The 19,658-nt window shown below is 46.4% G+C and overlaps 1 protein-coding gene across 1 annotated transcript in view; it reads left to right on the forward strand.

Annotated features, from left to right (window-relative positions):
* Nucleotides 1-19,658, forward strand: part of LOC122373249 (cell adhesion molecule 2-like) — a gene marked incomplete at its 3' end in the record, with an annotated part of 34,394 nt that overhangs the window by 1,134 nt on the left and 13,602 nt on the right. The window contains exons 2-3 of the mRNA XM_043351123.1: nt 1,983-2,115; nt 4,426-4,571. Of these exons, the coding sequence (XP_043207058.1) occupies nt 1,983-2,115; nt 4,426-4,571 (279 nt within the window). The remainder of the gene's footprint in view (nt 1-1,982; nt 2,116-4,425; nt 4,572-19,658) is intronic.

A 19,658-nucleotide genomic window follows, 5' to 3' on the forward strand; every position in this document is an offset into this window, starting at 1 on the left:
CCCTGCGTACTTAGACTGTACCGCAAGGCACCATGCTGTGAATGCGGCCGGCCTGTGCTGAACACTGAGCAGTGAGCAACAGACATGCATCATTGGTACTTACATGAAACTGGGTGATGCTGCTGCTATTGGAGTGATACTGTACTGAGTGATAGTACTGCTGGTTTTGATACACATCATACAGTTGAGCACCATGTCCATGAAGTGTTCTTTTTTTAATCTCAGTGAAACTCATCGAGCAGGCTGTGCTTGTCACATCTTGTACTACTGCCTTGACGTACCCTGCCGACTATCCTGCCGGCTATCAATGCCAGCTAAAACATTGCTTTCTGAGATGACTTTATAAATGGTACGTTTGTTTGTCGTAGCTCACTTCATTCTGTTCATTCCCAGGTCTATACGGACGTCAAAACGCTGGTAAGTAGAAACGACGCGAGCAACGAATAAATGGAAAGCAGCCAAAGCAATAAATAGAACCTGCAGAGAGGTCAAACAGATGATCAGTGTTGACCTGAATATCACAGAACATGGACCACAATCAGTCGTATGTTGTGCTGTATGCATTTAACTATATACGTATGTACAACCGTACACTATTTGACGTACATACATGAAATAAAGCATGCACAATTATGCTACATAGTACATACTTATGTTGAAAACTACTGCTGTGGCCGCCTGATTTTCAGTATTTATCGACTCAACAGCTGGCGAATCTAACTAGCTATTCCACAGCCCATCCTTGAGAGTTGAGGACATCATTTTCAAATGAACACTGCAGGACATTCTAGCTGGGTTAATTAGACGTTATGCTGAATCAGCAGCAGATTTTCTGGCTAAGAGACATTTGTGCTGCTTCCAGCTGCTTATTTATGTCCAATATGCAGGAAACAGCTGATTGCGAAGTTCTCTTGCCTTACAACATGGCCAAAAGTGTGCCGATGGTAAAAACGGTATGGTAAAAACGTGTTATCTGGTAATTCTTAGGTGTTGTTTTTATCCGCTGGGACTGAGAGCTTCTTTAACGAGCTTGCAAAAGATGACTGATGTCATCACTGTCTACCGTGGAAGCCGTATGGCTACCCATCTACGCTGGAGTACGAAAAACATCATCTCACGTGTTATCTGGTACAATTATCGCAGAAGTGAGCGCTTGCTATGTATACGGTCAATGGCAGCATTCGATGCCGTTGATCCACAAATAATGGTGAAATCAATAGCGCGTCTCTATCCCTCCCTGTTTGAGACTGGTTCTCCGATAGCTGAGGACTTACCTTACCCGGCGCGGCTGTTTACCACCAGCTCACCAATTAGCCGGTGGGACCAACTTGCTGCAAACTCGTCATCGAGTCGCCTGGCGACTCCCGTGAAATCAAACCCGATCTGTAAAACTAATATGGCGGCGAATAAATAGGAACTGGCTGATGCAGTGAAGTTTTTCTAATCTGCTTAGTCTGGTAGGAAGGTAAAATATTTTCGCAGCAGCTTACTTCTTGATTTTTGGATTTTGGATTATGCTGCATTACTGCGCGGCTTTCTACCTAAGGTGTTTTAGGCCTTTGAATGCAAGCATCGAGCTTCCACCTCCATCGTCTGATATCGTCATTTCTTATCAGAAAAGAGGTCACGCCACCGTCCTAGCGTCTTCAGTTCGATACTGATACTGATAAATGAACGCATTCTATTCACGCCTCCAAAATGACACATCATGCAACGCATGTGCTTACGGTGATAAAATATTATCGCCTTCGCCTCCCGCTCTAAGGTGAAACTGTAATAAAGAAAAACTAGTATGGCCCATGGCTAACCTTGAGAGACGGTAAAATACCTCACTCACTGACGTCTTAAAGATAGGTTTATTTTTTGCATCATGTGTTATTTGACGCACATGGAGTGCGATGTCAGCATGCTAACACGTCAGCAAGAACTAACACGTTGCATGCTGGAGCCAATAACATCACCGAATTTCTGCGTGTCCTCAGGTCAGCTGACCCAAGAGTACGCGGTGGCCGGCCAGTCAGCTGAGCTGCCCTGTGACGTCACACCCCCGTCCCGGTCGGACCGTCTGCGGCTGGTACTGTGGTACCACGGTACCGGCGGTACGCCCATCTACACGTGAGTGGAGTACTGCCCAGAGGGAGGGATGTATAAATGGGCGCCGCCACACAGCAGAGATGGTGGCACACTGCAGACGGGGGCTCAAGTAACAGGATCATTAATCTGGCCGGCGGCCGAGGCAGATCTAATCGGTGACCCATGGAGAGGGCAGTGCCCGGAGTGTATTCTCATGACAGGAATTCATTTTTGTAACAGAATTTATTTCGAGCTTATTTTAAACTTTATACCAGGCTGTTCTCACGGTGCTGCATCTCTTTGCAATGCATGGCATGATTTTAGCCTAATCTCATTGGGTAATCATACAAATAAAATACTAAACCATCTAAAATAAACAACACAGAGCCTTGATTATGTTGAATAATGCTATTCCACAATTCGCAATGCTTTACATATAACTGTGCGGCAGTCCAATTCCAAGAGACTTTTGCTTTGAAGAAGGACGCCAGCTCCGCGAGATGTATGCATGTGTGTGTGACCCCAATGTCGGGACGGCGCCAATTGTTTATGGTGCCACATGTCTCCGGGGCCCAATCGGATATGCCAGCGGCGGCGATTTATGCGCCGACTGGAAAATAACGCCCCAAAGAATCGTCTCGTCGTATGTACAAGTTTCACATTCATGCCTCTAACGGTCCGAATCCGACGATGTATCTGCCATTGTGCTGATGTCTCGCTGTGTCTCTTTGACCTTTGGTGGGCGGCCAGTGTTCCGTCGGCCAGCCATTGGGCGAGATGAAAATTTGAATTTGATATATTTATTTATCAGACGATGCCCGCGAACCGTAAGGACACGTTTGCTCTTAACTACATATGATTTTCGACATGATCAGATCAGGATTATTAACATGAATATTCTTCATTGAAGTTTGCTTGGATAACTTTAAATTTGTATGTTTTTGAATAAAATGTACGGTTGAAACGTGGCACTCTTAACCCTATTATAGTCTGTTCCATATCAAGCTTGCATGGAGTTTCTTCGGCAGATCGCTCCTCCTCTCACGGAACAGAGTATAGTGGCAGAGGGGGGGGGGGTGTTTTCATCCACCCCTCATATTTTTCGGCAATATCTCCGAAACCGCTGAAGCTACGATGCTGAAATTTTCTGACTTTTCCTAAAACTAAATTGGGCACATTCCCTGAAAATTTCAAGTTCATAACTTTACCAGGGGCGGCTCCAGAGCACTGGGAATTGGGGGGTCCTATTCGTGAAGCGAGTCATTTGGGCGAAGATCACGATGCTGATGTATTATAACTGTATGCACCAGTTTTACGAACAGTGAATGAAAGGTATCATGTGATAACATATACAAAGTTATTGTGCATCCTCTTTTGACACGTTTTTGCTATAATAGGCGGATCCAGGCGTCCAAAAAGGGGGGGTTATGTTTTACCTCCCAACATAGGTGCCCTGACACCGCCTATGCATGACCAATACAATTGTAGTCGTTCTCTCATAAGAAAATTGTAACATAACAAGACCATTACCACCCTTTTTAGAAACAGTACCAACAAAAACCTTACTTACTATACTTTTTGTGTACCCCCAATCTCAATGATCTGTACCCGCCTATGATTTTTGAAAATGCATATTTTTAGGATCCATGTGAATTCCTGGTTCATTCTCTATCGATCGGCAAAAGTTGCGTTAAGATTGGTTCAGAAACCTGGCCGTGATAAACAGTCTAAAATGTATCTGCAATTTGCCCGTTTTACCCCCCTCTACCCCCTATTGACATTTTTTAATTTTTATTTTTTTAGAAATGTAGATCACGTTGAGCGAAATCGAATGCCGTTTGAATTTTGAAAATCGGCCCGTTAGATCTCGAGATATCAGGGGGGGGGGGGGGTCGTAAACAGCCCTCCTGTCACTAATAGGGGTAGCCAGGAGCCTGCCACTAATAGGGTTACCCACTAATGCATCAATTTAATTTCACGATGTACAATGCAACTATTAGGCATGTATGAAGAGAACTATCGCTTCCCTCAGGTCCAGTCTATCTTTCTAAGAACGTCTCTCTCTCTCTCTCTCTCTCTCTCTCTCTCTCTCTCTCTCTCTCTCTCTCTCTCTCTCTCTCTCTCTCTCTCTCTCTCTCTCTCTCTCTCTCTCTCTCTCTCTCTCTCTCTCTCCCTCTCTCTCTCTCTCTCTCTCTCTCTCTCTCTCTCTCTCTCTCTCTCTCTCTCTCTCTCTCTCTCTCTCTCTCTCTCCCACTGACCTACCCCTCCCCACAGGTACGACAGCCGTTCGTCAGTGACCGGCGGCCCCGCTGACGGCAGCGGGTCCCACTGGTCTGACCCGGCCGTCGACAGGACCAGGGTCACCTTCCGACTGGGCTCCAAGGGCGCGGCGCTGGTCATCAGCCAGGTGAAGGCCAGCGATCAGCAGTTGTACCGGTGTCGAGTCGACTTTCTACAGTCGCCCACCAGAAACTCACGCGTCAATCTCACCGTCATCGGTGAGTAGATTTGGGTGAATGAGCGAGGAATGAGCAACAACAATGAGGGGGAAGAGGAGGCACTTACTAGTGGTGTCATTTTCCAAAAAATGTCTGACCGATACCGACCGAAACCAAAATTTGGGAAAAATTTCCGACCGAATACCGACCGATAACATCCCAAGCCAAAGTTTGACCGAAATTTGACCGAAATACCCCAAAATTAAAATAATTGGTAAATTCTGATGGAAAATAATGGGAACTGGCATTTCAGTCCAAATTCAGTCAACTCCTAGCCACTGCAAAATACATTTTGTGGTAGAAGTTACATTGCTAAGGGTAAACTAGGAACACATGGACCTCAGCATTTCACAGATTTGGTTAATTAGAATTGTCAAGAATCTGCTGTGGTCTATGTAAGGAAGAATACTCATTCATGGTGCAAAAGCACGATCAATTAGCTTAAGTCCAATGGTTGGTAATAGGTATGTTCATGACAACATTCCCTAGGAGAAAAGGCAGAATCAAAACACCACAAAACACATCAACACTGCTTGGAAACTGGCCTTGAGTCTTGAGATGTGGTCTGAGACACTCTACGAAGAATTTGACACTGAAAATCCAGCTGACAAGGCAGGTATTAGGTAGCTCTGAGCCTGAATTTCGTCCCAAAAATGAAATGAAAATTCATTAAACTGGCAATTTGTCTTATCTTTACAAGAAAACACAATATGCAGACAAAATTAATACAGGCGCAAAACAATAGTAGAACCCAGTAGAACCCAAGTAGAACCAAGGATTGACTTTTAAGATCCTCTCTTCCCTAACTAAAGGATGTAAGACGATGACGTACCTAATATTTATTTATATGCCCTTTTGGTTGAATTATTGAAGTGAAACTAATTTCCTTGAAGTGAATTACACTTACAATGTTGATTTCATTAGACTTCAAATCAAAATCGTGTTGGAACATTTACATCAATAAAATCATTCACGATGCAGCATGTAACAATCCAAAACCTTTTTGCAGCAACTTAATCAGCTGGTTTAAAGTCTCTGTTATGGCGCATCTGTTTCAAAATCCCTTGTGTTTGGAGATGATGTGGAAGATTCCAGAAAGCGGACATGGCCCTCTGTAGTTTTTATCAAGATTCCTATGTTTTTAATTTTTATGTTGTGGTCATCTAGATTTCAATCATTTGGTTGGTACCTGCAATATTTAAGGAGAATGTGGAATAGTAGAACACCCGTGAAATGTAAATTGAAATGTGATCACTGCTAAGTGCTTAGTGCTAACTGTCCAGTCTTCAGAAACACATTTCAGTAATTCAAGTTCTTTTTGTCCTTGCATTTTTGATCACTGTATAATGATTTTTGTAGGCAATACTTCTTTGATTACAGGTGATATCTTAACAGTTAGACTGGAATTGAGTTTCGAAATTGTGTGTATTTGTGGGGCCAACTGAGTCAAAATAAGCCTGCTTGTAGTTGTGGTTGCACAATGGGTGGCTGCTGCCTGCTGGGTGGGATCAGGATGGGTACTGAAGTTGCCAAAATGTGGCATCTCTTGTAGCTTTTGGGGGAAATTTTGTAACTCTTTATCATTAACATCCCAATAAATTTCATTTTAACTAGGCAAAAATGGAATACTTTCTCTTTTTGAAAATGGCTTCACTGGCAGGGTGACCGAAAGTGTCCGATTTTTGGGGGGCCTGACCGACCGATTACCGAATCGGTCAGCATATCTTTTCGGTAACCGAAATTTTCGGTAACCGATTGACATCACTAGCACTTACATACCGTCAGGCGTCAGCCACCAAGCACTGATATTTGAGTGACAGGTTGTGTGTGGAAAAATGTGAAAATGTTTTCTTTTTGTAGCCGTAAAATATTTTGCATTTAGCAAGCACGTGAAAGTTGCCAATTTTGCTCTAACTAGCACCAGGTGATGAATTTAAAAACTTGTCAGTGGAATGTCGGTTGCAATTATCTCAGCATTCTGTGATTTCGATGCAGAGCGTTGCAATAAGTGGGAACATAATTCACCAAGCCTGCTTTGGTTATTTCGGTGAACTCTGGTTTCAATTTGTACGAGTTGTGTGACAGCTCTAAATCCAGCACCACCCTTTTCATATATTTTTTCACTAAAGGGATAACTGTAAACCCTAGTTCATGGTAAGCACTGCTTATAGATCAGTTAAGGATAATTTTTCTTCGATTATTATTGCATGACCTTTGGCACGGGAGGATATCTAGCATTCATTCGTCCACAGATCATTCATGCCGCAAACCTTCCTTCATGCATGCGCCTTACGTAAGTTTAAATCAAGATGCAACGGATATATATTCCATGCATTTTAAAGCTCATCAAAGTCATGTTTGTTTGTTTATTTGTTTATTTGTCATGATAACCAACAGAGGAATTATCCACTATAATAGGTGAAGTCCGGGAAATAAAGTACATCAGACATACAAACAATGAAAGATATGACATGACATATGAGACAGGTTCATGCATTATACAATATGAATAGGTTCATTCATTGCGCTGAAAAACAAAACAAAACAAAAAATGTAAAAGTAAATATGAGAGTAGGGGTAAAAATTAGAATAAATTTACCAACATCAATGGTTCTAATAAAAAACCAATAGCCTAAGCATCATTAGCATGAAGTTTCACCTCCGTATGCCACATCGAGCACCGCTCCTGCCTCCTGTTCCAGTGTTGCTGGGGGGTGCGTGCTCAGACCACTGCATCGCCCATACGGATCGTTACCTTGTCTTGACAGCACAGTTTATCACGAGAGGGACAACGAACTAACGATCGGCCAATGACCCGTAACACGAGGTGTAACCCTATACCGCAGTGCGTGAACTACTCTTCCGGTGCGGGTTACTCCAGTGTAATTTACCGCCCTAATGGGTGTCATTGCCGTGGTTGATTGCGCAGCGCTTTATGCGTCTCGGTACTTGTTCCTGGTTACAAATGTGCGCGTGATCGTGCGCTGATATCCGTGCATATAATGTCACCCTCGCGATATTTTAGCGGTTCTACTCTAGTTGGCATGCAAGGCTTGATGGTCATCGTAGGTACCGCCACTCTAAAGCAATTCTCTTGTCATTTTCTCTGCATGAAACTCGCCACGCAACGCAATAGTTCACGGCGAAAGTCTGTTAGTTTAGGATATTGTCCATTGACCTTTAGGCTGACAAAGTTATGCTAAACTCAATTCAGTGGGTTTGTGCTATAATGGTTAGTGTGGGCACACAAGCCGCGCCCACTATCGTATGAAGTCAACGCTCAACTTTCGGGGCGGATCTCATCGCAGCCTTTGTCTCGCGAAAGAAGTTCATCGCTTGGATCTGCATTGTCGCAGGCGAGTGGCGTTATTCTTATTTCTAGCAATCAGACATAATTTTTGATAGCATCGTATTTGCATTAATTACAGAAAATATCCACTGTTATCGACTCACTTTTTTAGTATGTTAACCCTCGCATGTGTAGGGGGGGGGGGGTCGGATGGACCCCCCCCATGGTTTTTCGCGAATAACTCGCGTAAAAAGCGGCCGATCGCGACGAAACTTTCAGTACCCTCGCATTGATCAATTTTACACCTACCCTGAAAATTTCATGACCCTGACCCAAATGACCTTTGACCTGTGACCTCTTTTCCGAGACCATGTTTGGCCGGAATCGCGATTTCGCGTATGTCGGCTCGCACTAGCCGCGTGTTTGCAAGCTTTTCGTGGTTTCAAACGTTCCAACATGTGATTTGATGTTACTCCCGTGTGTGTCAAGGTCACCTGAAGGTCAGGTCAGGTCATTGACCTTTGGTGACCTCGGGTGACCTCGGGTCACTTTTTCGAGTTTTACATGTTTCTAGGCTAGTTTTTGGAGCTGAATTCGAATTTAGCAACCATTTGAACATTTACGAAGTAGTTTTGGTGACTTCGTAACATGTTACGAAGCTGTCAGAGGCGGTTGACACGTACTACGAATACCCGTCACGACGCCTACTGGTTGACCTGACCTGACCTGACCCGACCTGGTCTAAATGCTTCAAGACATCATCTGTGATCAAAACTAACACGATATTCGTGATCAGCACCCCGAAAAACCCCTTAGTAGCCACACTTTACGACTTTCTAACAGGTCCCGATTTTCCCGACTTTGGGTCATTGACCTGACCTGGAAGGTCAACCAATGACCTAGGACCTTAAAATTGGGTATCATCGGCTTCCTCTCGTCACGGGCAACACGCTCGTTTTTTCCGCGAAGCTCTAGCTCGATCAGGGGCCAAACGGCAAGGGGGGGGTCCAACCGACCCCCCCCCCTACACATTAGAAGCTGGCAAACGCCGCACACATGCGAGGGTTAACCCGCGCCCCGTTGGGCTCTGCCGAGCAGCGCGCCCCGTTGGGGGGGGGCCATTTTGGCCCCCCCCTAAGATCTCGAGAACCACGCAACGTAGCGACAAGCGGCAAACGGTGTTGGATAGCCCTATCAGGGAACTACCTTGTGACCCAATTTTATTGACCTAGGTCAAACCGATGACGTCACAGGTCAGGTCAAAGGTCCAATTTTCACCGTTTACAGGCATTTCAAGAAATGCGTTGTAAAATCGAGTAAAATGCATTTCATTGAAAATCATCGATGGGGAAATGTTCTTCAAACACATATTTTGCTAGCTGAGGTCACTGATACCAGGTCAGGTCACTGAGGTCAGGTCACTGGGGGGTCACAATATGAAAGTGTCGTGTGATACATGTTTTATGGTCCATTTTACATGACAAATGCGATTATGTGGGTCAGGCAGCCTTTGGGGCCAGCTTAGGTCACGTTTTGGTCAAGGTCAGGTCAAGGTCAGGTCAAGGTCAGGTCAAATAAGGTCAAATTTCAAAGTTGATATTTTTGCATAAAATGGGTATCGAATCGATGCAGCTCGTCACGGGGAGTTCAATGGTGGTCTTTGTTTTACCGAACGAGGTCTAGAATCGCTAAAAATTGAGTTCAAAAATTTGACGTCATCATTTTTGAACAGTTTTTTCGCTATAACTTGGCCAAAAAACGAGATATCGATCTGAAATTTGGTATGTATATAGAAGAGCGCAGGGACTATCACATATATTCCGGTTTTTTCGAAATTCGGAAAAATTTTGAATTTTTTTTTAGTTTTTCTAAAAAAATCAATTTTTTGAAATTTTTTGGGTCAAAAACCCAAAATTTTGAAAATCCGAGATAGCAGTTTTGTAGCTCCGCTTTTTGTCTATTAGACCATATAAAGAACTTTGAAATTGCTTGATAACTGTAGATTTGGTGAGCGTTTCAAGATTGCATGTTTTTTGCTCATTTTTGCTCGAACATGACCTCAGTTTGACCTCAATAACTCCTGACCTAAGGTGACCTAAGGCTTGAAATTTGGTGTGATGGTGTCAAATTGATGCCCGGAAAGGTACTGAAAATTTGGCGGCGCTGCGCGCCGCCGTTTTCTTGCTATTCAGGAAAAACCACAGGGGGGCCAAAATGGCCCCCCCCAACGGGGCGAGGGTTAATGATATCCGAATCATATATCTAGTATAGAAACAATTAGAAGTAGGTAACTAGATTGTAAGTGTTTGATCATTAACAATTGCCATTAACGTCATTTCAATCACAATTTATCTAGTTCAAGCCATTAACCCGGCTATTGTCGTTTCCAAATCACTTGCCTGTACCATTTCGTCCATTACCTTCAACCGAAGTCCGCATACAATGGCTCAGCTATTTGCAGTTAATTTCGAACTATTCTTTTATAAGGGTGCTGAGTGCTGATGGCAAGAGGTGACGTCATTAACTTTAAATAAACGCGCTGACCTTCAGTACAAATGTATTCCATTCCAATAACCGATTCACTCAAAACCCCAGGCGCATGATTAATTAGCAAGTATTTCATCAAGCTCTTCACAGAAAGCGGCAATCTCTGGATGCTCATTCTTTGGCAGGCATGTCCTGTATTTTTGTTTGTATTTTGGTCAGAGCTCCAACTCCACCGCCAGCGTCCTGCCGGACTCCTCTAGTTCCTCTGACGTCATCACATCTCCCGGCCACGGCTCGGCGGCTGGTCTACTGCGGCACGCGCAAAAACCGTCGCCGCGCGGTCCGAACGGGCCCTCCATCAAACACACGGCCGTGGCACCGCCAATGATCGTTTGTCTACGCAATCGGGCACCGGGCCGTCCGCCGGACAAATGGTGTCTCGGCTCGAAGATCGGCCACAATCCGTTACCACCAGTCAGCCGGGCGACGGCTGAACGACACTTGTGCCGCTGACCGGCGAACTTCTGACCCGACGTCAGTGCTCCAGATGGCCAGCTGGCCAGGGTGATACCCACTGCGGCCTGTGGAGGGAGATCGGCGGAGAGAGGTGTGCACACAGACCCTCTGACGTTCTCACAGCGAGAGGAAAGCTGTCGCTCAGTGATTTTCTTACCTTGTTTGAGAAAACTAATTGATCGTGCCATGTTTATATTGGCTGAAAAATATTGGGTTCATTGTGTGCAGTGGAGTTTGGTGCGGTGGACGATTGCTTGGTCTATATATTGATTTTTGAAATCAAGCATGCGTTTAATCATGTGAAAAAATGTGTATGCATATCGTCACCTCCGTTCTCCGTCATTTCCCTGCGTTCATATTCATATTCATATTCACGTGTATTTGGGCAATCCCGAATAAGCTTCAGGCTATTCCTACCCATCGTCAACAGATTAAAAAGGGAATAAAAACAGGAGGACAAGCCTCACACAGGACAAGCCTCACACACACGTCTCACACACTCTAAAATGCACTCACTCATCAGCCTCCGGACTTATCTCCGCAAAGGAGCTCGGCTCGCCCCAGCGTTTCTCCTAAGGTAACATTTCAACTGCCTTGAGAAGGGGGCACCTGGGAGGTGGCGAAGGTTTAGTGGTAGCGTGTTATAGAGGGCAGGTGCACGGATCGAAAAGCGGCGCCTCTAAAAGCCTGCGTTCTTCTCCTTCACCTACATATGCATACTTAACCCTCGTCGATGCAACCCCCCAAAGGTTTTTCGCGAATAACTCGCGTAAAAAGCGGTCGATGGCAACGAAACTTTCAGTACCTTCGCATTGATCACTTTTACACCTACCCTGAAAATTTCATGACCCTGACCCAAATGACCTTTGACCTGTGACCTCTTTTCCTAGACCATGTTTGGCCGGAATCGCGATTCGGCGTATGTCGGCTCGCATTAGCCGCGCGTTTGCAAGCTTTTCGTGGTTTCAAACGTTCCAACATGTGATTTGCTGTTGCTCCCATGCATTAGGGTGGGTGTCAAGGTCACCTAAACGTCAGGTCAGGTCATTGACCTTTGGTGACCTCGGTTCACTTTTTCGAGTTTTACATGTTTCTAGGCTAGTTTTTGGAGCTGAATTCGAATTTAGCAACCATTTGAACATTTACAAAGTAGTTTTGGTGCCTTCGTAACATGTTACGAAGCTGTCAGAGGCGGATGACAGGTACTACGAATACCCGTCACGACCCCTACCGGTTGACCTGACCTAACCTGACCCGACCTGGTCTAAACGCTAAAAGACATCATCTGTGATCAAAACTTACACGATATTCGTGATCAGAACCCCGGAAAACCCCTTGGGAGCCACACTTTACGACTTTCTAACAGGTCCCGATATTCCCGATTTTTGGGTCATTGACCTGACCTGGAAGGTCAACCGATGACCTAGGACCTTAAAAATTAGGTATCATTGGCTTTGTTTCGTGACGGGCAACACGCTCGTTTTTCCCGTGAAGCTATAGCTCCATCAGGGGCCAAACGCGAGGGGGGTCGTACCCCCCCCCCCTTGTGCCGTCGAAGAACTCAAAATGGCCTGTGCCGGCGAGGGTTAAGCTGCCTTCCTCGCTGTCGCTCTATAAGTAGGTCTTTGTGCTTACGTACTCGTATGTTTATGAATATCTTCATTTGAACGGCTTGCTGTGCAATTTTTCTTACAAGTTGTGTTTTCGACCATAAGTAGTCTTTGTATGTACTTTTTGAGCCGTAGTTGTCCGTTATTTTATCGCTGGCATGTTCTTGTTCTGCTTATATCTTTGGCGTCTGTTATTCTTTATCTGTTGGCTTTTATTATTTTGCGTTACCAGCTGCCACAATGCCTAAAAGTCACTCGGCGTAGTAATTCAGGTGTTGTTATGCCGTTCACTGAATGTGGCCCGTTTTCCCTCAGGGAGTTCGTTCATCTTGCCTGAGCCAGTGTGTGTGAGAAATGATTTTCCCGCTCTTTGTTTTGTATGTTTGCACCGAAGAGCGTAGTGTACTAGCCAGTACCTACTTTGTTCTTTTGTAATTTTAGGTAGTTTGCCATTGCTATTTTATTTGTAATATTTCCCTAACTAACAGGCAATTCCCGTCGCCAGCAATAAGGCCTTGTCACTAAATCAGTTAGTGGGACATTGGGTGAAATACTGCATCATAACTACAGGACTCGCTAGCAATAATTGGCGAGCTCTCAGTAACTATGATTTCTCTAAACTTATCCATACTCCAAAATCACGCAACTCCGAAATGTAGCAGAGCTTTATCTATGTTGAGCATTTGCATCAAGAAATCCGCGTTTGCCTGGTCATCTCTCTCTCTCTCTCTCTCTCTCTCTCTCTCTCTCTCTCTCTCTCTCTCTCTCTCTCTCTCTCTCTCTCTCTCTCTCTCTCTCTCTCTCTCTCTCTCTCTCTCTCTCTCTCTCTCCCCGCTGCGTCTCCGGTCTCTGCCAAATCCCGGCCACAATCCGGGCAGAGAGGACGCCGGACGCCACGCACGGATCCCTCGGCCGCTTTACGACACGTGGACGGGAGCGGTCGCTTTACGGCGCGTTGGCGGCGAATGGCGCGCCATTTGTGCCGCGGCGGCGATCGGTGGTGCGCGGCACGTGTCACCGCCGCCGTCCCACGATGATTGGGCGCTCTGGTGACGGATGGCTGCCGATGACGCCGGCTGGCGGCAGCCGTGGCGCGGCCGCCCCAGTTGTGCCGCGCGGTCCGCACAAACCCGCCGCACTTGTTCATATCGGCTCGGCGGCCGTGCGAATACCAATAAGCCGGCCTGCCGGATCCGTTCGCCAGGTGCTAAGTATGCATAGCTGGCGGCCTGCCCTGTCGGGAAATATTTAAGCCTCTTTGCATCGTCGGCGCGGTGCCGGCGCCGTCCGGAGGTCCACCGGCGCGGGACCGCCGATGAAATCCACATGGAATGACTCTCCTCACGGCCTAGGCCGTTGATGGAATGGGACGTCGCGCGGCAGACCATTGTCAGTGCCGCTGCAGTCGCTGACGCAAGAGACAGCCGTTATTTGGGGCACAGCTCAGCGGCCGTCACAGGTAGTCGCTATTGACACCCACAGCGATGCAAGAAGATGACCCGAGATCCAAACCCATGGCTTGATTCGGCTTTGTATGAAATCGATGGAGCTTTAACCCGGCACCGCCTGGGCTATTTCCGTACCCACGACAGCCTGGGGGGGGGGGGGGGGTCGGATCCGACCCCCCCCCTGTTATCTCGAGAACCAATGGTCATATCGAGCCCCGCGAGGCGGCGTTCGAAAGGTCTCTACGAGACCTTCCCAAAGCACTCTTAAGATTTTAAGATTGAGGTCAACTTTCGGGTCAAGGTCAGGTCAAAGGTCAAATTCAGGGGTTTTGCATGATTAGGCTTACGGACAGCGGAATCGATAGCTGCTGCTCGAAACTCACCAAAAATGACCTCAAAGGCCTAGTGAAGGTACCATGTGCGTATAGGGGTCATACTAAGTACGGGTCAAGGTCAGGTCAGTTCACGAAAGGTCACGGTTTTCAATTTCTGCTACATGGGCGTGCGACACATGTTTTATGGCTTATCTTTCACACCGAATCCGATGGTAATGGTTATATGTGACCCCAAGTCACTGTGCTGGTGATAAGTGTGCATTGAAAGCATAAAAAATCGTTTATACTATACGACGGCTGAGAAAAAAGGTCAATTTTTCAACTTTTTATTTTTGACATAAAAATGCACTTTTCTAGACGAGCTTTGTCCCAGGAATCTAGTGGTGCCATTTGTTTTCACATGCGATGTTCAGAAGTACCTCTAATTCACGAAAATGCTTATGACGTCACCATGCCCTATACATGTTGGAGCTATTTTTTACAATTTGGGGGTCAAAAATCAAGATAGAAAGTTGAAATTTGGGGCATCTAATGTTCTAATAGAGCTCTACAACATATACTCCGATTTTTTGGAAATTTTCAAAATTTTGGATTTTATTAGCTGTTTTCCAAAAAATATAGTTTTTTGAATTTTTAGGGGTGAAAACGCATTTTATGGAAAATCCGAGATAGCCATTTTAAAGAACTCGTTGAGCTGCGTCTTTTCATGTCCTTAATTTGCAATTTGCTTTAAACCCTGATTTTTGGCGATTTTTTAAACATTTACCACTTTTTGACTAAAAACGCCATGTAGTTACATCACTAAAATCGATATATCTCAAAAATTTTTGGAAATTTTTTCTTAAAAATTGCACAGAAGACGTCAAATTGATGGGGGAGAAGGTATGACAAGTTTCAAGTAGATAGCGAAAGTGGTTCATGAGTTATTCAAGAAAAACGGAGTGGGGGGTCGGATCCGACCCCCCCCAGGCGGTCGCGGGTTAATTAAGAAGTCACATTACGGTTTTGTATTTTATCGTACAGAGTATCTAACTTACGCAATTGATGCCAACTTCCTAGTGGTGGGAACAAAACGCGAAGCTGGTTGTAAAGGGCGTAATAATCCAATGCTCTAGTCTGGCACCTGTCAAAATAATTGATGGAATGTTGTTGTTATCATCGAACCAGGACCCTGCGTTCCGCCACATCCACGCATGTGCAGGCAACAGGCAGCTGACACGCGAGAGAAACCCCCGCGAGAAACTCTGTCGAAACCACTCAAAGTTTGTCTCGGCCGAGCTTTACTGGGGATATAAACAGTAAAGTTGTGTGGTGCAGCTCTGTATTTTGCGGCTTCATCGCTCTCCAGACGTGGCAGACAAAGTGAAATGACGGAACGCTTAGAGCGCTGGCGTCCGACGCGGCCAACTATTGTCGCAACTGCGCCACTATCGGACGCAGTAAAGTGCGCTCAAATGGCGAGGGACAAATTCGCCCGGCGCCAGCGCCTATGGAATAACACAACAGAGATCGATAAAACCAGATTTATTTCAAATTATTTTCTGTCATTCAAGTCTAAAACGAGAGGATTGTTTTGGATGCCATGTCATTGATTGCTTACAAACGGAAACTGGGGAATTAATTGAAATTGAAAACAATTGTTGCTAGGTAGGTATGTTTAATTTTTCAAAGAACCTACCTTTATCCACATAGGTGTGTAACTATTTGCCTATAAATAGCATTTTAGATGCCAAGAAATGTAATGCGCGTTATTCTTTTGTGTGCGGACGACCATTTAATGACGTACCTAATGCAATGCGTACACAATAATCAGAGTATTTTTTGTGTTTTTTTTTGTTGGTATTGGTTCTAACAGAGTGCCTATGCCATATAGGTTATCGAGTCAAAGTTGGTTCAGTCATTCTGTAATGCTGGAATATCAACTGGAGCTGAAGCCGTCCAGAATTGTACGGCTCGTAGCCCGCGTTGTGGTTGTCATCACTTGTCTACCAATGTGTTGCCAACTGGATCATCGATGTGCTGCCAGATCTGGACCATTCATGGGATACGCTAGTGTATCAAGATTGGTTACCATGGAATGTGTCGCCATGGAGGTTGTGTTACTATTTATTCTGTATGATATATAATAAAATAAGCCCATGGCACACATTGAGTGCATTTGTTGTGCCGCGAAGTGGCGTCTTGATGGGGCGTTGAGTTTTCACTGGCGTTCATTAGCGCTCGGTTGGATGTGAAGTGGCGCGGAGACTGTCTGGCCGGCGCGTGCCTCCGCTTAAACCATGCAAACTCTAAGCCTCTTTCCGAGAATTTCATTTTGCTGCAATCCTTGTGACCCCAATAATGTGCTGCAGCACCAGGAGGAAATGAGTTATCATGGCCCCAAGCGTTTGCATGGCGGCACTGCCTACAGTGTCATGCATGAATACGCTTATGGAGATACATTTTATTGTTGTGACTGCTAGCATGACAGGCGCTCTTGAAAGCTTGAATACTATTTCATAATATGCCAGTAATAACAGACTCTGTTGAGAGCCTAAATGATATATTTTCTATGCATCTGCTTTCATTTTGTCAAAGAAGATATGACATAATGAGGACTAGCCATGCTTCATTGTACAAAGATCGACGTGGCTTTTCGCACTTGAGTGCACTCTTTACTCACATATATGTCCTGGGCTGACACAAACAAACCAGCAGTAAAGTCGTTTGGGACGTCATAGAACACTGGCTTGTGGTGCAAAGGTGGAAAACAACCAACTGACAAAACCTCCTTAAAACTTACTTAGCAAAATGAGGTTCAGAGTCACCAAACAGGTATGTACGTTACAATATGTTCTTTTCCAGCGCCGTAGGCCACTCCATTGCGCATTTCTAAAGGGCAATGGAGTGCGCGTTCAATCGCATTTCAATCGCATTTCAAACGCGTTCAATCTCTGCTGCCGAAGCTCCAGCTGATTACACACGACATTTTTGCTGCCAATACGGATGTGTTCATCATCTCAGAGACATGGCTCAAACCGCGAGTGCCACAGCGCCTGGTATCTGTACCGGGATTCCAGCTGTACCGATCTGACCGCAGGGACGCGCGTGGCTATGGTGGTGTGGGAATACTGGTGCGAGACTGTTTCGAGTGTAAAGTAGTGTCGCGTGGCACCACACACCCCACATCTAAGCTGGAGTCGCTCTGGATAAAGCTGCAGATCGGTAACAGTCGCAGTATTCTGCTGTGCTCCCTGTACCGTCCGCCGTCGGGTACCGCCGCCCAGCTGCAGGCAGACCTCGACGATTTGGAAGCACAAATACAAAGTATGCTGGTCGAGCAGCGTGGATTGATTGTGTTGGCGGGTGATTTGAACTGTGACCAGAGACGGACCGAGGGTGGCACCCCCGGGAGTCGACTGTCTGACCTGGTGCGGCGGTACCAGCTGACTCAGATGATAAATGAGACTACCTTCCCCCGGTCTGGGTCCATTCTCGACCTGATAATTACCAACTCACCTGAGGCTGTGATGCGGACGGGAGTGAGGCCGTGCGACTTCAGCCCTCACTGCTTCACTCGCGCGCTGCTGCGCTGCCGTCGTGTGCGACCGCCGCCACTGGTACGCCTTGGCCGCAGCTGGAGGAACATTGACAACGAAGCCATGGCTGATCATCTGCGGGGCGTGGACTGGACACCGGTATTCAGCTCATACGAACCAGAGCAACAGACCACTTTCTTCTTACACCAGATGACACAGCTCCTAGAACTGCACGCACCTGTCCGTCGCATGAAAATCCGGAACGCAGACGCGCCTCCCATCACCGACGTTACTAAGTCGCTGATGTCCGAGAGAAGGGCGGCGAAACGGGAAGGTGACGAACAGCGTTACGCGGAGCTGAATCGCTCAGTCAGAGCTGCCGTCCTGCGTGACAGCCGGCTCGACATCTCCCGGCGGATACGCGAGGCCGGACGCGGCCAAATGTATCGGTGTTTACGGCCCATCATTGCTGCAAAAAAGACGAGCAACAGCCTACCTGATCTGGACCCTGACACATTGAACCAGTTTTTTGCTAATATCGGCGTGCGCACGGCAGCCGCGGTCGCCGAGTCGAGGCGTGCCGACCCCACCGCCGGAAACCTACCTGTCAGATTGCCGCGCGTGGCGACCTGTCAGTTCCAAGTGCAGCCGGTGACCCTAGAGGAGCTCCACCGTATCGTGAAGGACATGAACGGTAGTAGTGCGTGCGGAGCTGATGGATTATCCATGCGTTTTGTGAAGCGGTGTTTTGGTGCGGCTGGTCATGTGATCCTGTCAATAGTTAACACTAGTCTGGTCACGGGGATCGTACCGGAGTCATGGAAGCTGTCGATTGTTCATCCAATTTACAAATCTGCCGGCGCCTTGAATGATCCATCAAGTTTCAGACCTATCTCAATAGTACCATGTCTCGCAAAAATTGTCGAACGTGTAGTACATCAGCAACTGTTCACGTACTTCTCCATGAACCACCTGTTTAGTGACACTCAGCATGGATTTCGCCCACGGCATTCAACTGAGACCGCGCTACTCAGGGTGACCGACCATGCCTTGAGCGCGATGGATGCCGGTAAAATAGCACTGTTAGTCCTGCTTGATGTGAGTAAGGGGTTCGACGTTGTCAGCCACGAAAAGCTCCTTGAAAAGCTTGTACTGTACGGTGTCCACACTGAGTGGTTTGCAAGTTATTTTCGAGACCATCACCAACAAGTTCGTCTTGACACGCCGGATAATGGCCCTCAGTTATCCGTGAAGCGACCTAATCCGATCGGTGTGTATCAGGGTACTGCCCTTGGGCCATTGATGTTCTCGATTTTTGTAAACGACATGTGCTTGCACACTGACAGCGACGTCCTCATTACTCAGTACGCAGATGATACTCAGGTGTTAGTGACCGGTCGCAAAGCTGAACTAGATCTGCTAGTCAACCGTATGGAGAACGCCCTGAGGGACCTGTTCGCATGGTTTAGCCAGAACCTCATGAAAATCAACGCCGGCAAAACAAAACTTCTAGTGATTGGTACCCGTCAAATGCTTCGTGGTCTGCCCCCCGTCACGCTCCACGTCGGAGGCGCGCGCATTGTCGAGTCGGAGACAGCCAAAAACCTAGGAGTGGTTTTCGACAGATACCTGTCTTTCGAGCCGCATGTTGATGAGCTTGTCAATCGTTGTAACGGTCTGCTGATTGGTCTGCGTCACGCCAAGCATAGACTGCCGGGCGATGTCATGCCCACTGTCATCAACGGATTAGTGCTCTCCATCATTCGATACTGTATTCCCGTCTATGGCAGCGCTCCAAAGCAGGCCATGCATCGCATTCAGAAGGTTATGAATTTCTGTGCCCGAGTTTTATCTGGACGCAGAAAACACGATCACATCAGTGAC

Source organism: Amphibalanus amphitrite, unplaced genomic scaffold (assembly GCF_019059575.1).
Source record: "Amphibalanus amphitrite isolate SeventyFive unplaced genomic scaffold, NRLGWU_Aamphi_draft 001466F_arrow, whole genome shotgun sequence".
NCBI classification, from domain to species: domain Eukaryota; kingdom Metazoa; phylum Arthropoda; class Thecostraca; order Balanomorpha; family Balanidae; genus Amphibalanus; species Amphibalanus amphitrite.